This window comes from Artemia sp. Qi Xiang Cuo, chromosome 8 (assembly GCF_049724085.1).
Source record: "Artemia sp. Qi Xiang Cuo chromosome 8, ASM4972408v1, whole genome shotgun sequence".
Classification (NCBI taxonomy): Eukaryota; Metazoa; Arthropoda; class Branchiopoda; order Anostraca; family Artemiidae; genus Artemia; species Artemia sp. Qi Xiang Cuo.
This window is the reverse complement of record NC_142801.1, coordinates 63,363,739-63,387,050: the sequence shown is the minus strand read 5'-3', so window position 1 is coordinate 63,387,050 and position 23,312 is coordinate 63,363,739. Positions and strand designations below refer to the sequence as shown.

General features: G+C 33.6%; 1 protein-coding gene across 1 annotated transcript in view; it reads right to left on the bottom strand.

Moving 5' to 3' along the window:
* PIG-Q (phosphatidylinositol glycan anchor biosynthesis class Q) overlaps positions 1-21,944 on the bottom strand; it is a 53,116-nt gene extending 31,172 nt beyond the window's left edge. Inside the window, exons 1-3 of the mRNA XM_089093060.1 lie at positions 21,657-21,944; positions 11,812-11,947; positions 8,769-8,913 (exon numbers count right to left, since the gene is read on the bottom strand). Coding sequence (XP_088949186.1) covers positions 8,769-8,913; positions 11,812-11,947; positions 21,657-21,875 — 500 coding nt within the window. The 5' untranslated portion in view covers positions 21,876-21,944. The remainder of the gene's footprint in view (positions 1-8,768; positions 8,914-11,811; positions 11,948-21,656) is intronic.
* Between the last annotated feature and the right edge of the window lie 1,368 nt (positions 21,945-23,312).

Genomic DNA, 23,312 nt, shown 5'->3' with positions numbered 1-23,312 from the left:
ATAGAAAACACTTGTAAATACTAAAAAAAATATAAAGAACTAAAAATCTAAAAAGATCTAAAAGATCGTTTGTATAATCTAAAATAATGGAATTTTTCGCATGACTCTCCTTATATTTTTGTACTCTCCGTCGGTAATCAATATATTATTATAGCACAACAGCTTCTGATATTACTAAAATATCCCTTAACTGCACTTTTACTCAAAAGGTTAAGTACTTCTTGAATGTCGAAGCTTAGCAAAAATGCTCTTGTAAAATGACTGGAACTCAAAAAATAAGACTGAAATTTTTGGGAACGAAACTATGTTGATTTCCAGTACTCTATGAAATTTGCACACTACTTTCTAACATCTTTTATATATGTATCCATTAAAAACTTTTAAATTGTTTATTAATGTATAGCTTTTTGGGCACACTGTATTAGCCTGGACATACTAAACAATATTAATCTCTTGATCATCCTCTGGGTGGCCATCAAAGTCGCTTAGCATCTTTTACTTCTGTGGCATTTTGCAGAAAGAGCCCAAGTTCACTTCTTTTTCGAAAATGAGTTAAGCATATAGTTCGAAAGAGTTCGAAAGAGCTTGGGCTTATCTTTAATTCTGACTGAGTTTAAAATTGTTGCAAAAGGGCGTAAAAAAGAGTTTAAGTTCCTTATCTTCTAAGTAATGAACAGTTCAGCAGTGTGGACATTTCCAGTCAATCCCGATTGAAAAGTTAACCAGGAATCAGTCTTTAAATTCAGGTTTCTTAAATTTTGATTTGTGAGAAAGATCTTTTCACTGTGCGTTTTTATTTTCATTTTCCTACCCTGTAAAAGTAGGAAAAGTAGACTAAGGCCCTTTTTGCGAAACCCCATAGACTTCAAACAGTGAAAAATCAAGGAAATAAAGCAACATTAAAGGTCTGAAATGTAACAGAGCTTGTTTCAATAGAAAGATTCGAAAGATTAAGACAAATAGAGTCTAAACACAGTGGCAGATTCAGGATCTTGGAAGTAGAACGAAGGGGGGGGATTCTGGCTGGCAAAAAATGCAATTACTTCTTTTATTGCACATAAACATTATACCCAAAGGTCTTAACCTTTTACCAGCAAGGCAAGGGGGCAGTTGCCCCTCCCCCAATAATTTGGAGTGAAAAATGATTATATAGCCTATGCCCCTTGACTCTCCAGTTGTGAACCTCGCCTTGCCCCCCCCCCCCCGAATAAAAAATCTGGAGCTACGCCCCTGCCTTTTACCATTCTAAATTTAACGTTCAAAAGTTTTAAGTACGGAACAGTAGTGCCCTGTACATGAGTCATTGCTTTACCATAAAGTTTTGACAGATTTGAATAATTTTATATTATCATAATCAATGTATTTCAATTGTAGGGAAATTATCCAGGTGTGTATTCTTCTCCAATTTATTTATGGGTCCATATTAATCATGCATTCAAGAACACCTTTTCTACGCGCGGTTACGGCCACACAATAGCTAGGTCATGAGAAAATGTAGATATTAACATAGTAACGGGCAGAAAGTAGAAACTAACAGTAACACCAAGGTCATGACAAACATGTAGGCCTAGATAGTAACGGGTAGATAATACATAGCAATAGCGAATAGAGCAGGAGAAACAGGTTGGTAGAAATAGCAAAAACTTCAGACTCAACAAAGACTTCAATCAAGTCCAATTTCATTGAAAGGTTCTTTAAATTTAGTTCTCAGTCCAGATGATAACTGAATTGAAAGACATGTCAGTGAACAAGGTGTGATTAACCTTAGTTTTCTCCCTCCTGATAGCTCTTCTGGCTGAATCACATCCAAGAAGTTTCAGGAACCAGCTTTCAAAAAGCAACTTCAAGGGACGAGCAGATGGAAAGCGCCTCCAAGGCTAGCCTTGTAAGAAATGGACATACGACTTTCAAAGCTTTAACCTTTCCCACACTATACTGTCTACCACAGTATTGCCCAAGATGATCGAATTTTCAGAAGAAAAGAGCCTCCAATACAACCAGAGAGGCTGGAACCTTATTTAATCAGGCTAAACCTTTATTCTCACTCCTCTTTACTCTTTACGTTTCTCTTTCTACTTTTACTCTTTTCTAAATCTGTACTCTTATTCTTTAAATATTTACAACTCACTCGTAAGTCTATGAAGTCAGGTTAAATTTTTAATTTTGATGTTCTATATTTAAATTAATGTTCTAATATTTAATGTTCTATATTTAAAGATTATGAAGGAAGCCTGGCCAAGACTTGGCAACTGATTAAGTCGGTAATAAGCCTAAATAGTGAATCAATAACTCCTAGTAATTTGCCCTCGGAGTCAGATAGTGGTATAGCCAATAACTTGTGTACCCACTTTTCAGAAGTAGGGCTAATAATATCGACATCTGTGGAATGCATAAATGGTGATTGTTCATACCAGAATTTTCATCCTGAAGCAAGAGATACAACCATTTACCTTCAACCAGTGAGATCGCGTGAACTTGAGGATATTTTAAAAAGTATGAAAAAATCGGCAGCTGTAATGGACTTTTTAACCTTTCAAACAGTTCAAAATATTTACCCAATTATATCTAATCATCTGTTGTACCTTTTTAATCAATATTTTGAATTTGGAGTGTACCCTAATTGCTTGAAAAGTGCTTTGATTATTCCTCTGTATAAAGGAGGCGATAAGGAAGATATGAACAATTACCGTCCGATATCTCTACTTCCAGTGATTTCTCGTATTTTTGAAAAATTGATTTATAGACGACTGATGGATTATTTTGAAAAAAGATGTTTTTTTCATTCAAGTCAATTTGGTTTTAGAAAAAATATGTCTACAGACATGGGCGCTGGCAAGGGGGGAAGGGGGGCATGCCCCCCATGGAAATTGGGGGCTATATAGCACTTATAAGGAAACCAAAGGAAAGAGAGCAGAATAGGGGAAAACCATGGAAAAAATTTGTGTCGCCCCATTGCTGGCTGCCTGCCAATAGGTTTTGACCCATAATAAGGAAAATATAAGTTCTAATTTCTGACTGAGTAACCCCTCACCAGTTTTCACAAACATCTTTTCTATATGATTTGGTTGGAGCAAAAAAAAAATCAAATTCTTCATAGTAATTAATGGTAAGTAAACAACTATCCTTATCAATAACGAAAGTATAAGAGCCTAACGATTGATGACATTCAGTCAAAGAATCAGCTTTTTATGGTGATCCTAAATAAGTATTTGTTTATTAGTAATTAGTGCAGTTATTAGAACACAATAAAACTCGTATAATTATAGAAAACCCAAGGAAAACAACTTAATAAGGGGTAATTTCCGTATTAAGTCACTATAAGCAGAATTGTTTCGCCTGCACAGAATGCTGGTAATTTCTGTGTTTTCTCTCTGAACGGATACATTTTTTGTGTTTTATTGTCAATTCTTTTTTTTCCCAGGAGTGATTGTATTTATCTAGCTGTCATTTTGAAAAATATATAATTTTTTACAGTTGTGAAGCATAAAGGTGTCAAATTTACTGGCTTTTGGTATTCAAAGTTAAATTAAAAATATTAAATTTGAAATTATATTTAATTTTCTCATTCTTAGTTTTAATGTTTTACTTTGAACAAACTACTTTGATAATGCGTTACTTTTTATAAACACTGAGTCTAAAGGCATTAAATATTGTGGTGTTTGATAGCCAAGTTCAAACTGTCGATATTATTAAAAAATATCCGTCCAATGCTTCGGCATTGCTCAATAGATCTGATTGCTGAAAGTTCATATCTAAGTTTTTTTTTTTTTTTAAGTAGGCTATTTTTTGTGTATCCTTTTACACAAGGAATTCAACTTTTACTTAAATTGACATACTGTTTCCATTACCTTTAGAAAATTGTTTGTCTCTAAGCTTCATTAAATAAATAAAAAACGGTTTATTCAACTGAAAGTAAGGAGCAACATTAAATTTTAAAACAAATATAAATTATTACATATATAAGGGGGATCCCCCCCCCTCCTCAGCACCAAACTCTTCAGGCTACAGTTTTTCGCCACTTAAAAAAAGTTACTTATTGTTCTAATTAAACGACCCTTGTGTTTTAGGGGTCGCTTTTAAAAAATTGGGACCAAATTTAAACTTTAGCGTAAAGAGCAAGACGTTGAAGAGGGGCTAGACCCCCTCATATAGGTAATAATTTATGTTTGTTTTAAGTTTTAATGTTGCTCCTTACTTTCAGTTGAAAAAATTTGTTTTTTTCTAATTTCTGATCGTTTTTTAAAAAGCGCCAGGATAACTGGCTCCATCTCCACAGAAAAATACCCCTCCCCATAGAAATATCCTCGGGACAATTCAATCCAGGCGAAAATTTACCCCAGACAATTACCCTTAACATCTTCATGCGAAAAATTGATCGGTAAAGAGAAAGCAAGACATATAAATAAATTTCGTATATGAACTCTAGCAAATTCAACCTACGTAAATTTCCTCAGAAAATGTCAACCCCCCCCCCCTTGAAACTATCCTCTCCATTGAATATTAGTCATCCCCTCCTCACCCGAAAAATGTATGCATACTTCCCAATAACAAATAAAACAAAGGGCGAATTTTATAACTTAAAAACCTTTTGTCATTTTGTCTCCAAAGATATAGTTATTGGCCTTTCAACTTTGCTGAACAAAAAATCTATCTCAAAATTTTAGTCGGACGATTTTGGGAAAAAAAGTGACGTGGGAGGGGGGCCTAGTTGCCCTCCAATTTTTTGATCACTTAAAAAGGGCATTAGAACTTTTCATTTCCGTTAGAATGAGCCCTCTCCCGACGTTTTAGGCCCACTGGGTCGATCCAAACATCCCTGGGAAAAGAAAAAAATAAACACGCAATCGTGATTTATCTTCAGGTAAAAATTACAAAATTACACATTTTTGCAGATAAGAGCTTGAAACATCTACAGTAGGGTTCTTTGATACGCTGAATCTGACGGTGTTATTTTCCTTAAAATTATATGACTTCAAGGGGGTTGCCTTTTTTTTGAAAACCGGACAAATTTCTCAGGCTCGTAGCTCTTGATAAGCAAGACGAAACTAATAAAACTAATATATTTGGAATCAGCATAATAAGCCAATTTTTTTATATATCTGTTTGTATCAAAATTCCATTTTTAGAGTTTTGGTTACTATTGAGCAAGGTCACTCCTTACTTTCAGTTCGTTACCACGAACTGTTTGCTTACCCATCAAAATTCAAACAGAGATCATTGAAATATTGATCGTTTTTTCTGCGTTACCAAGAGTATTATATTCATAAAACTTAACAGTTTCATGAAACGTAATTAAACAAATAGGAAAGTTTTTTTCAACTAAAGTAAGGAGCAAGTTTAAAACTTAAAAACAAATATAAATTACTCTGAATATAAGGGGAATTGCCCCCTTCTCAACCCCTCGCTCATTAAAAAAAAGTTTTTTAGTGCTTTGAATTTTTTTTTCCAATTGCAAATTGTCTTAACAAATTTGGAAAAAAGCCAAACTTCACAGTAAACAGTATGGAGACAAGGAGGATACAGCCCCCTTCATACAAAGAATGACCTGTTCAAATAGATTTCAAATCTGTTCCTTGCTTTCAGTTGAAAAGCTGTTTATTATTTAAATTCTGATTGTTTTCCAAATCATGCCCAGGCCTAACCAAGATATAATTGGAGGTACCGGTCCCTTAAATCCCTGGTCAATTGCTTTTAAAATATGTAAATAAATAATTGTACATTGATTAGCACCGTCCTACGTTTAAATTTGCAATTTTGGATAAAATTTGAATATACTTTGCAAAGTTGGCGATGAATAGTAATTTTGGTTGGATGAAAAGAAGTATTTTTATTTGTATGGATGGAAATTCTGTGAGACTTTTGATCTTCTACACAACTGAAGCCATCACAACCTCTACAATAGGATTTTCTTATCGATAAATACATTACATATATTTTTTATAAGTACATTGAAGTACTTCGTATAAATAGAAAAAGAAAAATATTACCATTTAAAATTGTTAAAAAATAAGTTCCTAGCAGTATTTGCCACCCCAAAGAAATTTCATGGTGGGGTTGATGATGACCTGCCTTGCCTTTTCCACCTCTGTGCTGGTAAATGTAGGAATGTAACATATTAGCTGTATAGAGAAACATTTTAATTAATTACAACTATACCCCTTCCTCTTTCAGCATTTATCTGAAGACTCATGAAAAGTAAGCAGTTCCTCTATTAAAATGTACTTTTTAGGAATCTACCCTATCTCCACCTAAAGAATGACTCACCCCCCCCCTCCCACCTTATTATAACTGATACGCAATTACAGATCACCAAACGTAGCCTAACTGCATCCGAAAAAAAGCGAATCAACTTGGTTAAATCCAGTACTACCACCGTGTGGCATTACTTCTTTTGCAACTGGAAAGCCTAAAATATAGTTATTGATACTTTTAATCAATTAGCTTCTCAGGATTTTAAATTGATTGCAAATTAATCGTCTTCTGGGTGAAGTCGTAGTTTGGTACCCTAAGCCACCTAGACTGTCACACAACCACCACTGCTATTTTGGCGTCTGCCCCCCCCCCTTGAAAAATTTCCTGTCGGCGCCCTTGTCTACAGAGCATGCTTTATTATTTTTGACTGCATTTGCTATCGATTGCCAAGATTCAGGTTTAAAGGCGGCTTCAATTTTTCTAGATATTATGAAGGCTTTTGACTGTGTTGATCATAAGATTTTATTGGCTAAGCTTGAAAATGCTGGGATTCGTTTTAAAATTCTAAAAATCATTGCTTCATTTCTTAAAGGAAGAACTCAAAGAGTACGGCTGGGCACAGTCCTGTCAGAAGAGATGGTAGTAAAGTGCGGTGTGCCACAGGGGTCTGTGCTGGGTCCCCTATTATTTCTTGTGTACATTAATGACCTAATGGATTCCTCAAACAACTGTCAACTCCAAGGTACACTGATGGCCCGGTGCGAGCAATACTTCCAAGTTTTTCTGATGATACTCAGTTTACAATGGCCGCGAAAAAAGAAGCAGGTTTCAAAAATGACATGAAACAAGGAATGGTGACATTCGAGAGGTGGATGCGAGTGAACAAACTGCTTGTTAATCAGAAGAAAACAATGTTCATGTTATATGGCAGAAGTGCAAATTACTATCCATGGATTGAAAGAATTGAGTTAGAAAATTGAAGAATCAAATGGACAAGTATTGTAAGGTATCTTGGGGTGATGGTAGATGAATGCCTAAGTTTTAAAGATCATATTGCATTTATAAGTAATAAATTAGCCAAAAATGTTGGAACTCTGCAGAAGCTGAAAATATTTTTCCCAAAAAGGTTATTAGAATGCTATATTTTTCTCTTATTCATCCATATTTGTTATACTGTGTTAGTTTGGTCGTCGACGTTCACTAGCCATTTGTATCCACTCCGTGTGTTATAAAATAAAACAGTAAGAGTTTGTATTTGTTTTAACCAGTATTGTAGACACGGATTAAGCGATTGATTTGTGAGTGAGTATATGCTTGTGAGTGTTAAAAGAGAAATTGATTTGTGTGTTGATTGAGGTGATTGTCAGTATATGAAAGGAAGCATGATGAATCAAAGATGAATCAAAGTATGAGTGTCGGATTCCTTTAAGTTCCCTGTAAAAATATATTATCCTTAGAATGTTGATTAATTGTTTAGTAGGGGTAGGGGAGAGGAGGAGGAGTCAGAAAGTTTTTTTCTGAGGAAGTGTATTAGTGTATTAGTAGTTGAAGTATCCCTTTTTTTGGGTCATTCCAAATACGCTAATATGCGTCGGGACCTATTTTGATATTGCTAATATTATATGCAGTTTTGTTTTGTTAGTATTTTATGGAGGTTTCTATATTGTGTTTTTTTTTACCCATTTTTTAATAAAAAAAAATTAATTAATCGGTTGAATTAATTTTAATTTAATGTCACGAATTATATATTCTTAGGTCCAGTAGTTCTTTAACGTAGCTAATTACCACAAATTTTACTTTAGAACCAAAAACATAAATTACACCTATATACAGTTTTAATTATAAGCATAGGTTTTCAACGAGGAAGAGGGGGGGGGGGAGGTGTTACAAGTGTCTTGGACTTTAAGGGTAAATTCGCAAGATACTTTGACGTATATATCTCCTAAGATAATGTATAAACACTAAAAATTTGACATATTCTGGTTTTTTGAACCTCAATTTTAAGAAAATGTATTTTTTAGATCATTTAAAATGAAAAAAAAGGAAAAAAATAATTAAAATGAGGAATAGCGGCTATTCTTTTGCTCGATAAGCTGAAAGGCAAAATACTATAAAATCAGCTCTATAGCCCATCTCAGAGCTCAGGTAGGTGTCTTCATATTCATATTTCAATCTCTTCCCTATTTGTAAAGCTTGAAAGGTTTTTTGTTTGGAGTAACTTAGGTTTTTTCTTAAAGTCTGCTTCTCTTATACTGCGGGTCTCGGAAAACCAATTCCTTGGGTTCAAGACCAATACCAAACGATTTTTTTTTTCCAGTCTTGAAATGTTTCCATGATGAAAAGGGAATCTAGGTTTTCAAAAACCATTAGTACGCCAAATAACCTAGTTTAACATGTTGTATAACATTTGGACAAGGTTTTTTTGTGTGTGCGTGGAAGAGGGGTGGTGAAGATCTTGGGAGGTACTTGGGCAGAGAGGCATGAAACATATTTAGAACATTCTGTTGAATTTAAGAACAAATTAAAACATACTGATAGATATTTTTAAATAAAAACATTTTTAATATAACTATTACCTTGCAGCATATACATAAAAGACATAGCAGTGGAATGTGATGAACTTCAATAAGTCTTTCAACCCAGCAATGAGTAAAGAGGCACCAAATAATCCCAGAAAATGAACAAATACCCAAAGACTTGTCATTAAGGACTGAAGAGAAACTGCAATAAAAAACAGATATTTAAAGCAAAATTTGTCATAAAAAAGTACTATTACCAACAACAGTTAAAACCTAACAAAAAATTATTCGCTATTCTATATTAAAAAGAGAAGTTTGAATTGTATATGTCTAGTACACAAGCTATAATGCATTGACTTGAAATTATTTATTTACCTCAGATTTAAAAATAACTTTATAATTAGAGAAGGTATATTTTACTAGATGCACGGGCCTGAAGTCACATTCTCTTTGCACTGCTCTGGCCTCCCCTTCCCTCTACTTTTTCACTCTTATAGCCTCTACAGGCAATCCCTCCTCTAAATATAAAACAATCAATGCTTAGATTCCCCCCTTAAGAGCAAAGAAATGGGAAAACACCCGGGATGCGTAACTTTCCAGAAAAGTTTTCTTTCTATAAACACAATAATCTGTCAGGCAAAACATCAGATTTTGCAAAACTCTGCCAAATTTTTCGATATATTTGGTTAATCGTAACCAGTTTTACAGTTTTTAAAGTACCCTATAAACATGCTTTCACACAAGAACATTGGGCGACATAAAAAAAAGTAAAAAAAATATCCTTAAAAGTAGTGAATTCAAAAAAATGGAAAAAGTTCTACCATTTTTAGTTGTCTAGAAGTAAAGTCAGACCAACAGCTTGGAAAAAGACTAAACAAAAAATAAATGTCCGCATAGAACAGTCTTTGTGACTATAAAATCAACCGGAAGCTTTTGATTTTGTGTTAGCCCTTCATATTTTTGACAATCAAGGTCGTTCTGTTCTTTTGATGACAGGGATCAAATTTCTCGCAAAAAAGGTAAGTAGCAGTTATTGAGAGAGTCGAAAAAAGACATGTATTCAAAAAAAGTTCATACTGAATAGTGATATGGGTTTTTGAACCCCATGATGAATTATTGAAGTTGAACATACGCACATTTTAACAGGTAAAAACAAGGTAGGAAAAAGGAAAACTAAACAAAGCTGAATAGTATATTAACAGCTTAAATTATCATGGAGGAGATTATTTCGTAGCTAAATGTCAGCAGGCAGATGCTTTTCTTTTCTATCATCCTTTCCTGTTTTACTTTAGTGTTACTCTTGAATTTCTTAATAAAGGCGTAGGCCTACACCAGAAATATTCCCGGAAATCAAGAGGGATCAGACATCAATTTTTACCCCACGCCCCCGGTTCTCTAGAACTTATTCTATATTTAACTGAAGTGTCAATGCGAGTTAGGATGTTTTGGAATTAAAATGTACTCTGTGAGGCATTTTCTTGTCTTTTAACTTGATATTTCGCATAGTCAGTGTGGTCTAGGAAATTCTTGATACAAACAGCATGCCTTTCTTGTCTTGGTGTAATTATATTTGCAAGTAGGCTGTTGTTTAAAGACTCTCTGGAAAAAAAAAGTTTTTTTTTTATTTCTTGAGGTAAAAGCAATAAAGGTAAAATGAGCTGAAATAGAAAATAGTGCAAAAGAAGTAAAATATCACAATTAAATCTATATAATATAATAAAAATGCTAGATTTGTTCGTTTTTTACCTTAGTTTATTGAAGAAATATTAGAAAACAGATTTCTTCCATTCATTCTCCGTGATTATCTTCTCCTTAAAATGTACAATACTTAATTTACCATTCTGGTTCATTTGTCTCCTTTCCACGGAGCTTTTACAAAATTTCCAAGGGTCTCCAAAACAAGAAGATTGTCATATTTTAAATCTAAAAAGCAATAAGCTTTTTATTCAAGCTTTATTCAACACAAAAGTAGGAGTGAAAACCCTGGATGAAAAATGCCATCTTTTTTAATTCACAATATAATAAACAAAATCACTAAAAACAAAAGCAAAGAAAAAAAATTAAAAATAAAAACTTATCGATATAACGAAATCTCGTCAACCATTATACAGTACCATTATTAATAGCAACAGTAATAAAACTATTTCACGAAATGACTCAGTGGTTTAGGAGCAGAAACTGTTAGTGCAGGTACAGCAGTTCCCTGAATATAGGTTTCAAGTTTGACTTTGATTAAAGTCAGCTCTTTAAGCACTTTTGAAGGAACAGCTAGGTTTTTGCTATGGACAGTATTAAGATATCAAACCCAGCTATGGAGTTAAGCAAAATGAATGGCTTCATGATTCCAGGCTCTTTCAGACTTTTAACAGTACGACTGATAGCACTTTTTGTCTCTGATGGCCATCTTTAACTCTCAGTTATAAGCAGAGGTCCTAAAGGGCCAGACAAACGCAGCTTTTTTGGCACCGATTTCAGAAGTTCTGTGGGCAAACGATAGCAGCACAGAAACAATACCATTCGCATGATATTTTCAAAACTAAACGTCATGGACATCAATAGTCAATTGCAGTTTACCAATAATGACATGATTGACCTCAACTTATTATTTAGTTTATTATTATTGTCATTAAATTCTTTTATTATTGATTTTTTATTTAATTAGAAAAAGTTTTAAACAAATTTCAAATTCTTTCATTATAAAATTATGAAGTTCTTGTATTATTAAATATTTATTTATTATTATTATTATTTAGTTTTTTTTCTACTGAAAAGAAGAAAACAATTGAGGATTTCTTTTCTTTATGACCACAATGAAATTTGGCGCTATTTTTGTAGGTCAGCTCCAAAAACTAGAAAGTTTTTCAAGCTCAAATCATAGTTGTTTTCTCTACAATTGGCAAATCAGAGTTGAAAAAACTATGTGTGTTCAGCTCTTAACTTTAGATGACAGGATTTTTATGGGACCAATGGCAATGCCCAAAAAAAGAGCCCATTTTTTGTATTCTTCCGTGAAGTCTCTATGACTAATCTCTCTCACCATGGGGTAAAGATAAGGTCTCAATCTCCATTTATACTGATTGCCAAGGTAATCATAACTTACTAATATAAATCCGCCATAAGTAGATATGATACAGAAAAAAAGCTCCCAGTGCATTACTCAATGGTCCATTCAGTTTTAATCCCACCGGATTGTCCATCAGACTAACTGTAAGGCTCTCTAAATAGCTTGCCACATCCTGGAATTTAATAAACAAAATTATACATAAAAATTATGTGAGAATATTAGAAATCTTTAATAAAAACATTATCCAAAAAAGCTTAAGAAATTGCTACCACTGGGGGATGGCAGAGTAATTCATGATGTCTATCCCATCTCTGTTTGAAGCTTTACACTTTACCCCCTTCCACCAAGTTCAAATTCCACTTAGATTCTTGCTAATGACCTCTTTCCAACCCATTTGAAGACAACCTGCTTTTTGTTTGGCTCTAGATAGACAACAAAAAAGCACAATCTTTGGCAATCTACAATAATGCGCAATCTACTGCTCAATGGTAATATGTGACCTAGCCATCTTGACCTTTTTTTCATACCTTAGAAAGAGGGATCAGACCACATTTTTTTTATACTTAGCTTATTAGTTTATACATAATGAGCAGAGCATAAATATATAGGCTATACAAACAGTAGCAAAAAGTTTCTCCAAAAATGATACAGATTAACCTGCTCATAAAAGGATTTTCGCTTGTGCATCTCAGCAATAGTTTCAATTGCTTCTTGGCATTCAGTCAGATCACAGCATATGTCTGAATATTTTTGTTTAATTGTAACTGGATTAGTTTAATGGTAATGTGAATAGTGAATAATGGTATGGTAGCTAAAAATTGCATTGGTGTTGGCTGCACTGTTTGTATACATATTTATGCTTGGATAATGAGTCAGTCCTCTAGCATATTTTCCTTGACATTGTGAAGTGCACATGATTCAGGGTCATAGTTGATCACCATCACTGCCATGGCTTCTGATACTCTTATCATACTTTGGAGAATTATCTTTCTACATTTCCAAACTTTTTCAATTCCAAAAAAAAACACACCATGACTAGGCTATTCTATTTTTTATATTTTCATGGCTTCCACCTATTTTACTAGTAATGCTACTTAGGTAGGCCTAATTGAATTTATCCTTGATTGCTTTTCTAGTTACCTAACATCACCTCTTTACCCATGTGTATTCTTAGTCTAAGCAACATAGCCCCAACAGCATTAATTTTCAGACCTATTCTTGTATTCTCAGCTCTCAAGACCCCTGAAAAATCTTCCATGTCACAAATGTCTTAATCCAGAATGCAAGGAAAACAATTGATCAATGGGATATCTGGCCCTAACTTTTTTAGTGGCCTAGTGCTGTAAAAATTGTCATAAAAATTATCTTAGATCAACAATGGGCCATAAAAGGCTGTAAAATTGCAGCTTAGGGTTTATTCTACCTCTCAAAGTGGCTCTAGTACATGAATAAAACTTTCAAAGGTGGGGTTGCAGCCTAAATTAAGCACTGACCAAGTATTATCAAACCCCTACATTCATGCTGTCCTTCTTGTAAGGCCCTGGAAAATTTTATGTGAAAGTAGATTCTGCTAAGAGAAAATTAGTATTCTGTCATGGGAGGAATGTTACTTCATTTGTCTAGATTTCATTCACTTTCATACAAATTTTTGTAATATTTAAGGTTCTAAAAGCCATAATATTCAAGTCACAAGTCCCAACTTGGAAAAATAGATTTCAAGCTTGGCTAAGAGTGTACTTTCAGGGTCAATGAAGTATCATTGACTAATTAAAGGACAAAAGGTCTCCCTTGTATATTATTGTCCTAGCCTTTTATATAGAATGGAGGGTTGTCAAACTTTGAAGAGGGGGGGGGGGGTCCTTCAATCAAAATTCAAACTTCAAGTGTCCTTTTTCAGAGCCAAAAGTGACTGAAGGAATAATCGTGGGGTCGCAAGATACTTTAAAGTCAAATATTTATATATTAAAGTTAAATATTTATAACATACTACAGGGAAAGACATATATTGTAAAGTTGATGAATTTTTAAAGACTGAAGGTCTAGAATGGAAAAAATTACTGTGGAATATGCCCAGATGGTACAAGAGCCATGATGGGCAAAAACATAGGTTTTAAATCATTTTTTCAGGCTACTCTTTATGACCATATAACATTTAATCATTGCCTTATTCAACAAGAGGCTCTTACAGCCAAAAAATTGGCACCATAATTGAAGGCTGTGCCAAAGAATGCTGTTAAGATTATAAATTTTATTAAGAGCCATGCCCTTAACAGTCACTTATTTTCAAATATTTCTAAGGATTAAATAAAAAAAAAACAAGTTTGTTCAACTGAAAGTAATGAGCAACATTAAAACTCAAAACGAAAAGAAATTATTATGCATATAAAGGGGGTTGCCCCCTCCTCAACACCTCGCTCTTTACGCTTAAGTTTTTTGGAACTTTAAAAAAGTGTCTTATGCTTATAATCCAACGGCCCTTGTGTTTCAGGAGTCATTATTGAGGACTTGGGACAAAATTCAATCTTTAGCATAAAGAGCAAGGTGTTAAATTTCTGATCGTTTTTTTAAATAATGCCAGAAAATCTTGCCCCACCTCCATGGAGAGACCCAATCCCCATGGATATATCTTCTAGACAATTCAATCCCAGTGAAAGTTTACCCCAGACAATTACTCTTAACCACTAGATGTATAAAATTGAGACAGAAAAGAGAAAGCAAGACATATAAAAAGAATTTTGTATAAGAATTCTGGCAAATTCCCCAAGCATATATTTTCTCCTGACAAGTTCACTCCCTGGAAACTTCCCTACCCATGAAAAACCCCCCAGCAGAAAATTTGCCCCCCTCACCAGCCCAAAAATGTATGCCTACTTCCCAATAACAAATACTATGCACAAACAATAGACAAATCTTATAACTTATAGACCTTTCTCCTGGGGCTGTAGGGGCGTCTTGTTATACCCAAAAGCATAGTTATGGGCCAACTTTCTCAAGCTGTCTCAAAATTTTTATCAGACAATTTTGGGAAAAAGGGGTGGGGGAGGGGGCCTAGTTGTCCTCCAATTTTTTTTGGTTACTTAAAAAGGGCATTAGAACTTTGATTTCCATTCAAATGAACCCTCTCTCCCAATATTCTAGGACCACTGGGTCAATACAATCATCCCTGAGGAAAAAAAAAACAAACAAACAAATAAACACGCATCTGTGATCTTTCTTCTGGCTCTGATATGCTGAATCTGATGGTATGATTTTCATTGAGTTCACTTGACTTTTAGGGGCTGTTTTCCCCTTTTTTTGAAAATCAGCAAAATTTTCAAAGGCTTGTAATCTTTGATGGGTAAGACTAAACTTTTTGAAATTTATATTTGAAATCAGCATAAAAATCCGATTCTTTTGATATATCTATTGATATCAAAATTCTGTTTTTTAGAGTTTTGGTTGCTATTGAGCTGGGTCACTTCTTACTTACAGTTCATTACCACAAACTGTTTGATATGGATTCCGTTTATATAACTTTATTATTACATGCTGAAGTAAGATGGTTGTCAAGAGGTTAAAGTTCAAGAAGATTATTATTATTAAAAGAAGGAATTGAAATATTCTTAACCAAACAAAAATGTGAACGTGCTGCTTTTCTTCAAAACAACTTATGGCTATCCAAGCTGTGTTGTTTGACTGATATCTTTGCAAAATTGAATAATCTTAACTTGTTGCTTCAATGAAAAAACTACAATACATTTTCTTCTATAATGATAAAATTAAAAGTTTTATTAAAAAGATTAAAATTTGGAAAGATAGGATAGAAAAAATTTTCTAAGTGTTGACAATTTTATAATTAAGAGAAATCATTGTAAAACTTTTATTGCAAAAATTATTGTAAATCACAAAGTGCTACAAACCTAGTTCTGTACATATTTTACATTAAATATTGATTTAAAAAAGGTAGCTTGAATTCAAAATCTGTTTTTATTGATTTAACTGAGATTGATTGAATTTGCTGAGCTTTTAAGTGATTCAAACTTAAAACTACAATTTCCAAAAAAGCCACTGTAAAGTTACTTTCTGAGCTTTAACACATATCTAACCCCAATATAGTTCATCACTAAAAATGTTGAAGAGGTCTTACATCCAGCAGTGTCAAACATGCCACCAAGATTTAATTTGTTATGCAATGTAAAACAGGCACTTCCATCTCACTAAAGTTCTTCCTTTCATTTTAATTTAATATTTACCATGCAACAACAGCATTCAAATATATTTGGTTGAACTAAGACGGTCAGAATTCTCTTTTATTTATGTTATTGCATAAAATGCAATTTTGATGAAAAATAGGGCATATAATTTTTGTAAGTAAAATAAAGACAACTTTTGTGGAATTTATCATTTTAGATTTTTGTATGTTTCTAAACAAATTCTAAATATATATAATTCTAAAAATATAAAAATATATTTTCATGTGTATATGTAAGAAGAAGAACTGTTCAAATTTAATTGTAGATTGAAATCTCTAGTGCTTTTTTAAAAGGTAGGTTGGAACTAAAATGGGATGGGACCAGTCATCATCCCATATCTTTTATAAACAAGCCCCCCCCCCACCACAACCCTCATGATAACACATGAAAAATTGAGAGAGCCAGTTTGTTCAAATAATTTGAAAGATCCAACAATTATGCCCTGAGCAAGGGCTATATACTATGCAAATTGTCAATCATTAAAAGATACATTTAACACTGGGAAAATGGGGCATGTTAGATTTTGGGTGTCCAATAGCCTCAAATCTCAGACTTGGACCAGAGGATTGAGTCCATTTTCAAATTTAGATTTCATATAAATCTATAAATCAAACAGTTCATGGTAACAAACTGTAAGTAAGGAGCAACCTGGCTCAATAGTAACCAAAACTCTAAAAAATTGGAATTTTGATACCCATAGACACATGAATAGAATCAGATTTTTATGCTGATTTCAAATATATAAGTTTCATTAAGTTTAGTTTTACCCATCAAAAATTATGCACCTTAGAAAATTTGCCTTATTTTCAAAAAAAAGGGGGATACATCCGCAAAAAGTCATAGACCTTTAATGAAAATCACTATCAGATTCAGCATATCAGAAAACCCCACTGCAGAAGTTTCAAGCAACTATCTGCAAAAATTTGGAATTTTGTATTTTTTGTCAGAAGAAAGATCACAGATGCATGTTTATTTGTTTTGTTTTTTTTTTTTTTCCCCACAGGTGATTGTATCAATTCAGTAGTCCTAGAATATTGTAAGAGGGCTCATTTGAACAGAAATTAAAAGTTCTAGTGTCCTTTTTAAGTGACCCAAAAAATTGGAGGGCAACTTAACCCCTGCCCACGCTCATTTTTTTCCCAAAGTCGCCCAATCAAAATTTTTAGATAGCCATTTTGTTCAGCATAGTCGAAAATCTAATAAATATATATTTGAGGATGACTTAATCCCCCACAGTTCCCGGGGGAAGGGCTGGAAGTTATGAACTTTGCCCATTGTTTATATATAGTATAGGTTAATGGGAAGTATAAAGACGTTTCCAAAGGGATTTTTTTCTGAAGGGGGGGGGTGTCAGAGGAGGGGGTTACAGGGGAGGATCCTTCCATGGAGGATGTTTCCTTGAGGGAGGATCCTTTTATGAAGGGGCACCAGATTTCCCAGCATTATTTAAAAACGATCAGAAATTAAATAAAAAAAACTAGTTTTTTCAACTGAAAGTAAAGAGCAACATTAAAACTTAAAACAAACAGAAATTATTACATATATGGGGGGGTTTGCTGCCTAGTCAATACCTCACCCTTTTTGCTAAAGTTTTTTTTAGTACTTTCAAAAGAGCCCTCTATTCTAATTAACCAGCCTTTGTGATTCAGGGGTTTGTGATTTGAACAAAATTCGAACTTTAGCATAAAGAGCAAGGTATCAACTAGGGGGCAAACTCCCTAATATACATAATAAAACATACGAGTATATAAGTTCATTACATAAGTTAATTTGTAATTTATGTCAGAACAAAATTTCAAGAAAGTCATTTAGCCAAAAAAGTAAAATTAATATGCAAATCTCGTTTTAATTATTCATGTATGGTGAGCCAAAGTCAAAGCTGCATTAATTCAAAACATTCAGAAATTAAATATAAAAAAAAGTTTTTAACTGAAAGTAAGGAGTGACATTAAAACTTAAAACAAACAGAAATTATTCCATATATGAAAGGGGCTGTCCCCTCGTCAATACCTCATTATGCTAAAATTTGAATTTGTCACACAACTTTATTTTTTTAAACAATAAAAAACTTTAGCGTAAGAGTGAGGTGTTGAGGAGGGGACAGCCCATTTTATATATGGAATAATTTCTGTTTGTTTTAAGTTTTAATGTTGCTCCTTACTTTCAGTTAAAGAAAAATTGTTTGTTTTTTTTATTTAATCTTAATATAGATCCAATAGCCTCAAAGCTCAGATTTGGACCAGAGGATTGAGTCTATTTTCAAATTTAGATTCAAATAAAATAAGTAATTCCTTGATCTGCCTTTATAAATTAGAACTTAATTTGATTCTTGTCTTTCTTATTCAGATAAAGCATTTCTATCTGTCAGAACTAATTTTTTCTTTGCTGTTGATGGCATTAAAACAAAAAATACATAAGATTGCTGGTTTAACCAAGGAAACTGGCTCCATAAAAATTACTTCAAATAACTTCTATTTAAAAGTCTATTTAAAATTGCCATAATGTAATGTGATCCAATTTAATCATGTCATTCCTGCATATAAGCATAGAAGAAGCATTGTCTGTTAATGTTAATATGCATATTGATATTCTTAGTTTTTTTAACCATATTTTAAACTTTGGTTACTATGGACTGTTTTAACTTTTAGGGCCCCATTAAGGACTCAAAATGTAATTTTCTCCAGAAGTGAATTATGAATTATGAAAGAGCATAAAAAAGGCATCAAGTGATGTATTCACCTCTATCCTAGCTAAATTATGTTTTATAGTGCATATTTATGCTATACTTTACCACCGCCCCCTAATGTACAAATATGAAACCTTTTTCTCCCATGTGATTACTGTTTCTTGATTTTGTTAGCATTGATTCAATTAAGAGCTTGGCCTACACAGGTTGAAACGACAGTGATGCATAGCAAAAATGCAGGGGAAATACATAATTTGGGCTATATATTTCCATATTTGGTGATGTTGGTGGTATAGTACAGTGCAAGTGCTGGTAACATTCTGCTTTAGCTACTTCTGGCTATCTTAGAAAGGGGTAAGGTTAGGAAAATGAAACTTTCAGGGATGGGTCTACAGGCTAAAGTATGTCCTGGGAAGGTATTTTGAAGTATCTACCTCCACTCCTTCTCCTTCTAGAGGACCCTGACCTTCCATAACCTTTAAAAATTTGTGTGCTTTAAAAGTGAAACCTTGCAAAATAGATCTTCTGCTTAAAGGAAGGGGACTGTTCTAAAATCTGGGAACCATGCAATAAGGGAAATTTGGTTAATGTTAATGAGATAAAACAAAATAGGATAAAAATATAATAGTTTATGGACAAATTTAGGCTATATATTTGCATATTAGGAAGGGGGGGGTAAAGCATAGCATACATTAAATATGTAATGTAACCTACCAAGGCTTTTTTTCCCCCTAAACTCCAAAAAACTAAAGTTCAAATATAGTTCTCAGAGTGAGAAACCCCTAAATACTTGTTTATACAGCATTAGATAGCATCAGATCTTTGCTTTTGTCAAGTGGATGCCTTGCATGTTTCCTGCTTTTTTGAACAGTACCAAATGAAGTAAAATAAAATTGTTTTCAGCTTCACAACTTTGCTCAATCCCAATTTATAAGGGATTAAAGATATGTAAATTCATTTCCTAAATTTTGAAAAAAAAAACAATGATAAAATTATACTCATGGCTTAAAATTATACTCAAATAACAGGAATTGCATTTCCAGAACTAAAGACAGAGAAAAAGAAACTGATAACTGAAAATTAAGGTAAAATGTTGTTTTGTCACAATTTCAATAGGCCAAGAACTGTCATGTAGGCAAATTTCAAGACCCTCTAAAGGGAGAAGGAATGAAGGTAGATACTTCAAAATACCTTTCCTGGCCATACTTTAGCCTGTAGACCCATCCCTGAAAGTTTCATTTTCCCCACCTAAACCCTTTCCAAGATAGCCAAAAGTAGCTAAAGTAGACTTTTACCAAAGCACCTAGGAGCAGAGCAAAGGGAGGGGGGCACCCCCTAAGAAATTTTATTTCTTATGTAAATGAGAGGTAAGTAGAAACGCCCCCCCCCCCCCGAATGTGTAAATATATACTGAGTTGGTATATATAGGGGTGGTGGCAAAATTAATTTGAACAAAAAAAATTATTATATTTGGAAAGAGAATAAAAAAGGCATTGAGTGGTATCTTTACTTTATTCATAAGTCAATAATATGAATAACAAAAAATTTACCAGTACCTTTTTTGCCCCTTTAACCCCCAAAAAATTAAAGTTTAAATATTGTAAACAGAGTGAGAAACCACTGTTTGCTATGCTTGGCATAGGAATTCTCCATTGAAAGAACCTGCTTGACTAGTTTCTTTTATCATGTTTACTATACAATATCTTGTGTGTTTTACAGCTAATAAAACAGTACTTCACATTCTTAATATCCCCCCCTAAGCTCAGAACCCACAGTGTGCCTTCAAAATCCATAGGGTAACTTTTCAAGGTAAAGTTCTACCAAATTAAATTAGCCTATTGAGTTAGGAATAAAGTGAATACACCATTTGATGCCTTTTTTTATACTGATTGCAAATATAATAGTCATTTCTATTGGAAATGAATTTCAGCCCCTCCTATATATGCCAATTCAGGGTTAGGTTAGGTTGTAGAAATAAATACCCGGAATTGGCAAATATAGGGGGGGGGGGCTGAAATTCATTTCCAATAAAAATGATTATTATATTTTTAATCAGCATAAAAAAAGGTGGTATTTGTTTAGCCTTCTGTCGAATGATAAGGAGATATGTTAAGAAAACTAATTCTTACTTTAAAATATGTATAATGATCCTAGTTCTTATATTATCAAATAGGAAAACCTTTATCATCAACTCTTTCCTCTAAAAATCCTTCTTTTTTCAGCTTAAAAGAAAATGTTTCCAAAACCCATGCTAAAAGTACCACGTTGCTCAAGTCTTTTTAAATTGCCACCTAATAAGTTGTTTTATAGAGTGTTCCTGCCGGTCTTAAGCATTCATATTTTGATTTTGGCCCATTGCCACTGCTGTTTAAAAAAAAAAAGTTTTAAAAAGACCGGCATGAACGCTCTTTATAAAACAACTTATTAGGTGGCAATTTATAGGGGCAATTTAAAAAGACTTAAGCAACATGGTACTTTTAACGTGAGTTTTGGAAACATTTTCTTTTAAGCTTGAAAAAGAAGGATTTTTAGAGGAAAGACTTGGTGATAAAGGTTCTCCCATTGGATAATATAAGAACTAGGATCATTATACATATTTTAAAGTAAGAATTGTTTTCTTAACATGTCTCCTTATCAGGTGTCACAAGGCTAAACAAATACCAAAAAGACATCAAGTGGTATATTCACTTTATGCGTAAGTCAATAATATGATTTGGTAGAACTTTACCCTTTTCAATGGGCTATGTTATGAAGTAGGCCCTAAGTATTGTTTTCTTTATATATTTCCTTCTCAATAGCCCAAATACTAGGCTTATATGCCACCAGAAATGCTTTAAATCTCCTCTCTCTGAAAAAAGCTAGACTAAATATTGCATCATAGGCCTATAGGGCCAACCTAGCTGTGCAAGGCTACTAGGCTATGGCAGTAGCCTACCTAGAACTTAACAGATGAAAAATGAAACCTCTGCTGACTCCTGTAAGAATGTAGTTCCTCTGAAATCTTTCTCATAATATAAAAATACAAGTATTCCAGTGCCAAGACTTCCAACCAGCCAATTAATACAAATGCATTTCCAGGCTCTCCATAACATAATGGTCTTTGCTTCTTCCAGGGTAGATACTTGGAGCGGGAAGATGCTTTTTCTGGAATAATCAAGTATACTATTCATCACAAATGCCATATAGCCAAGGCCATTTTCTTTCGTATTTCTTCAGTTCATAATAGCCTACACATGTCATCTTAAAAGTGTTATTGCCAGTGTTGACAGCTGAGGAAATTATTATTTTGTATCAACGAGAGGGCAAAAATGTAAGTCTGGCCTAAAAGGGCGACATGTCTATAATTATGGTATCCATGCCAAACTTGTTGGAAAGCTTATGAATTATATACTAAGGGCTGTTTCAAATTAGGAGCACGTTTATGCAGCGATCAGTCACTGAAAGAGTGGCTTCAGTAACAAAAAATTAAACTTTTCCAAACAAGTGAGTCACCAGCCCAGTGCCAGTGCCTGGCTCAGTGGTGTAAATTCTAACGGTAAAGGGCTGGGCACACGTAGCTGATATCAGGAACCGATTTCAGCATCAGTGGACAAACGATAGCGGTAAGAAAAATTTGTCGAAGGAAAAGTTTATTGCACAATATTTTCAAAACAAAAAATCATGGACACAAATAGTCAACTGGAGTTTATAATAAATTGCAAGATTGATCTCAGCTTAGTTCTCAGCTCAGTAGCAGGGTCTTTCACCACAGACATCTCTGGCTGACTATTTATTTGTATCCCAATTTTTTTGATGATCATGAAGAAAATCCGCGTTGATTTTGTAAATCAGAGCCGAAAACTAGAAAAGTTTTCGAGCTCAAATCGATACTGATTTCTTTTAAAATCGGCGCTGATTTGGAAATCGGTTCCCAAAATCAGCTACGTGTGCCCAGCCCTTAAAGTATAAAATACTGAGCACAGTCTTCTATTTCTTAAATCAATGAGTACTGCTTATTTTCTCCAAACAATCTCTTATTCCATACTTTTTTACAACTTCAGACATCGGAATTCTATGGGTCAGTTAATTTGAGACCCAGTAACTAAAAGTAATCCAACAAAATCTATCATGGGGGCAAACAGTACTTACGAAAACTAGACCTTATTGCTGGGAATGGCACTTGAATGTGTTCAAACTAGGGTTTCCACCACAACGAACTAAAAATCACCAGTTTTTAACCAGGAAAATCACCAAAAATCACCAGTTTTTCGCTAAGAAAATCACCGGTATTTTACCAAAATTAACGAAAATCTATGGTCAATAATAATAGGTTTCACGTCAAAAAGACGCGTTGGGCACCCTAAGTTGAGAAATTATGTTTCTCAAAGGCTACTGCTTAAGAAAGAAGAAAGTTTATACCGAAAACCGGAATTCCAGCCAAAACTGAAATTGTGACCTAAAATCTTGTTTCTGGACATAAAGGGGGGCAACCCCTTTATAAAAAGGAACCTTTTTATTTATTTAACTACTATTTTACTTTTATTTGTCTTTACTTTGCAAAATCTTTTTTTTTTCTAGTTTCCATTGAAAGAATAACCACAATAATCTTCTTTCGTCCTCAAATCGAATTTAATTTGCTT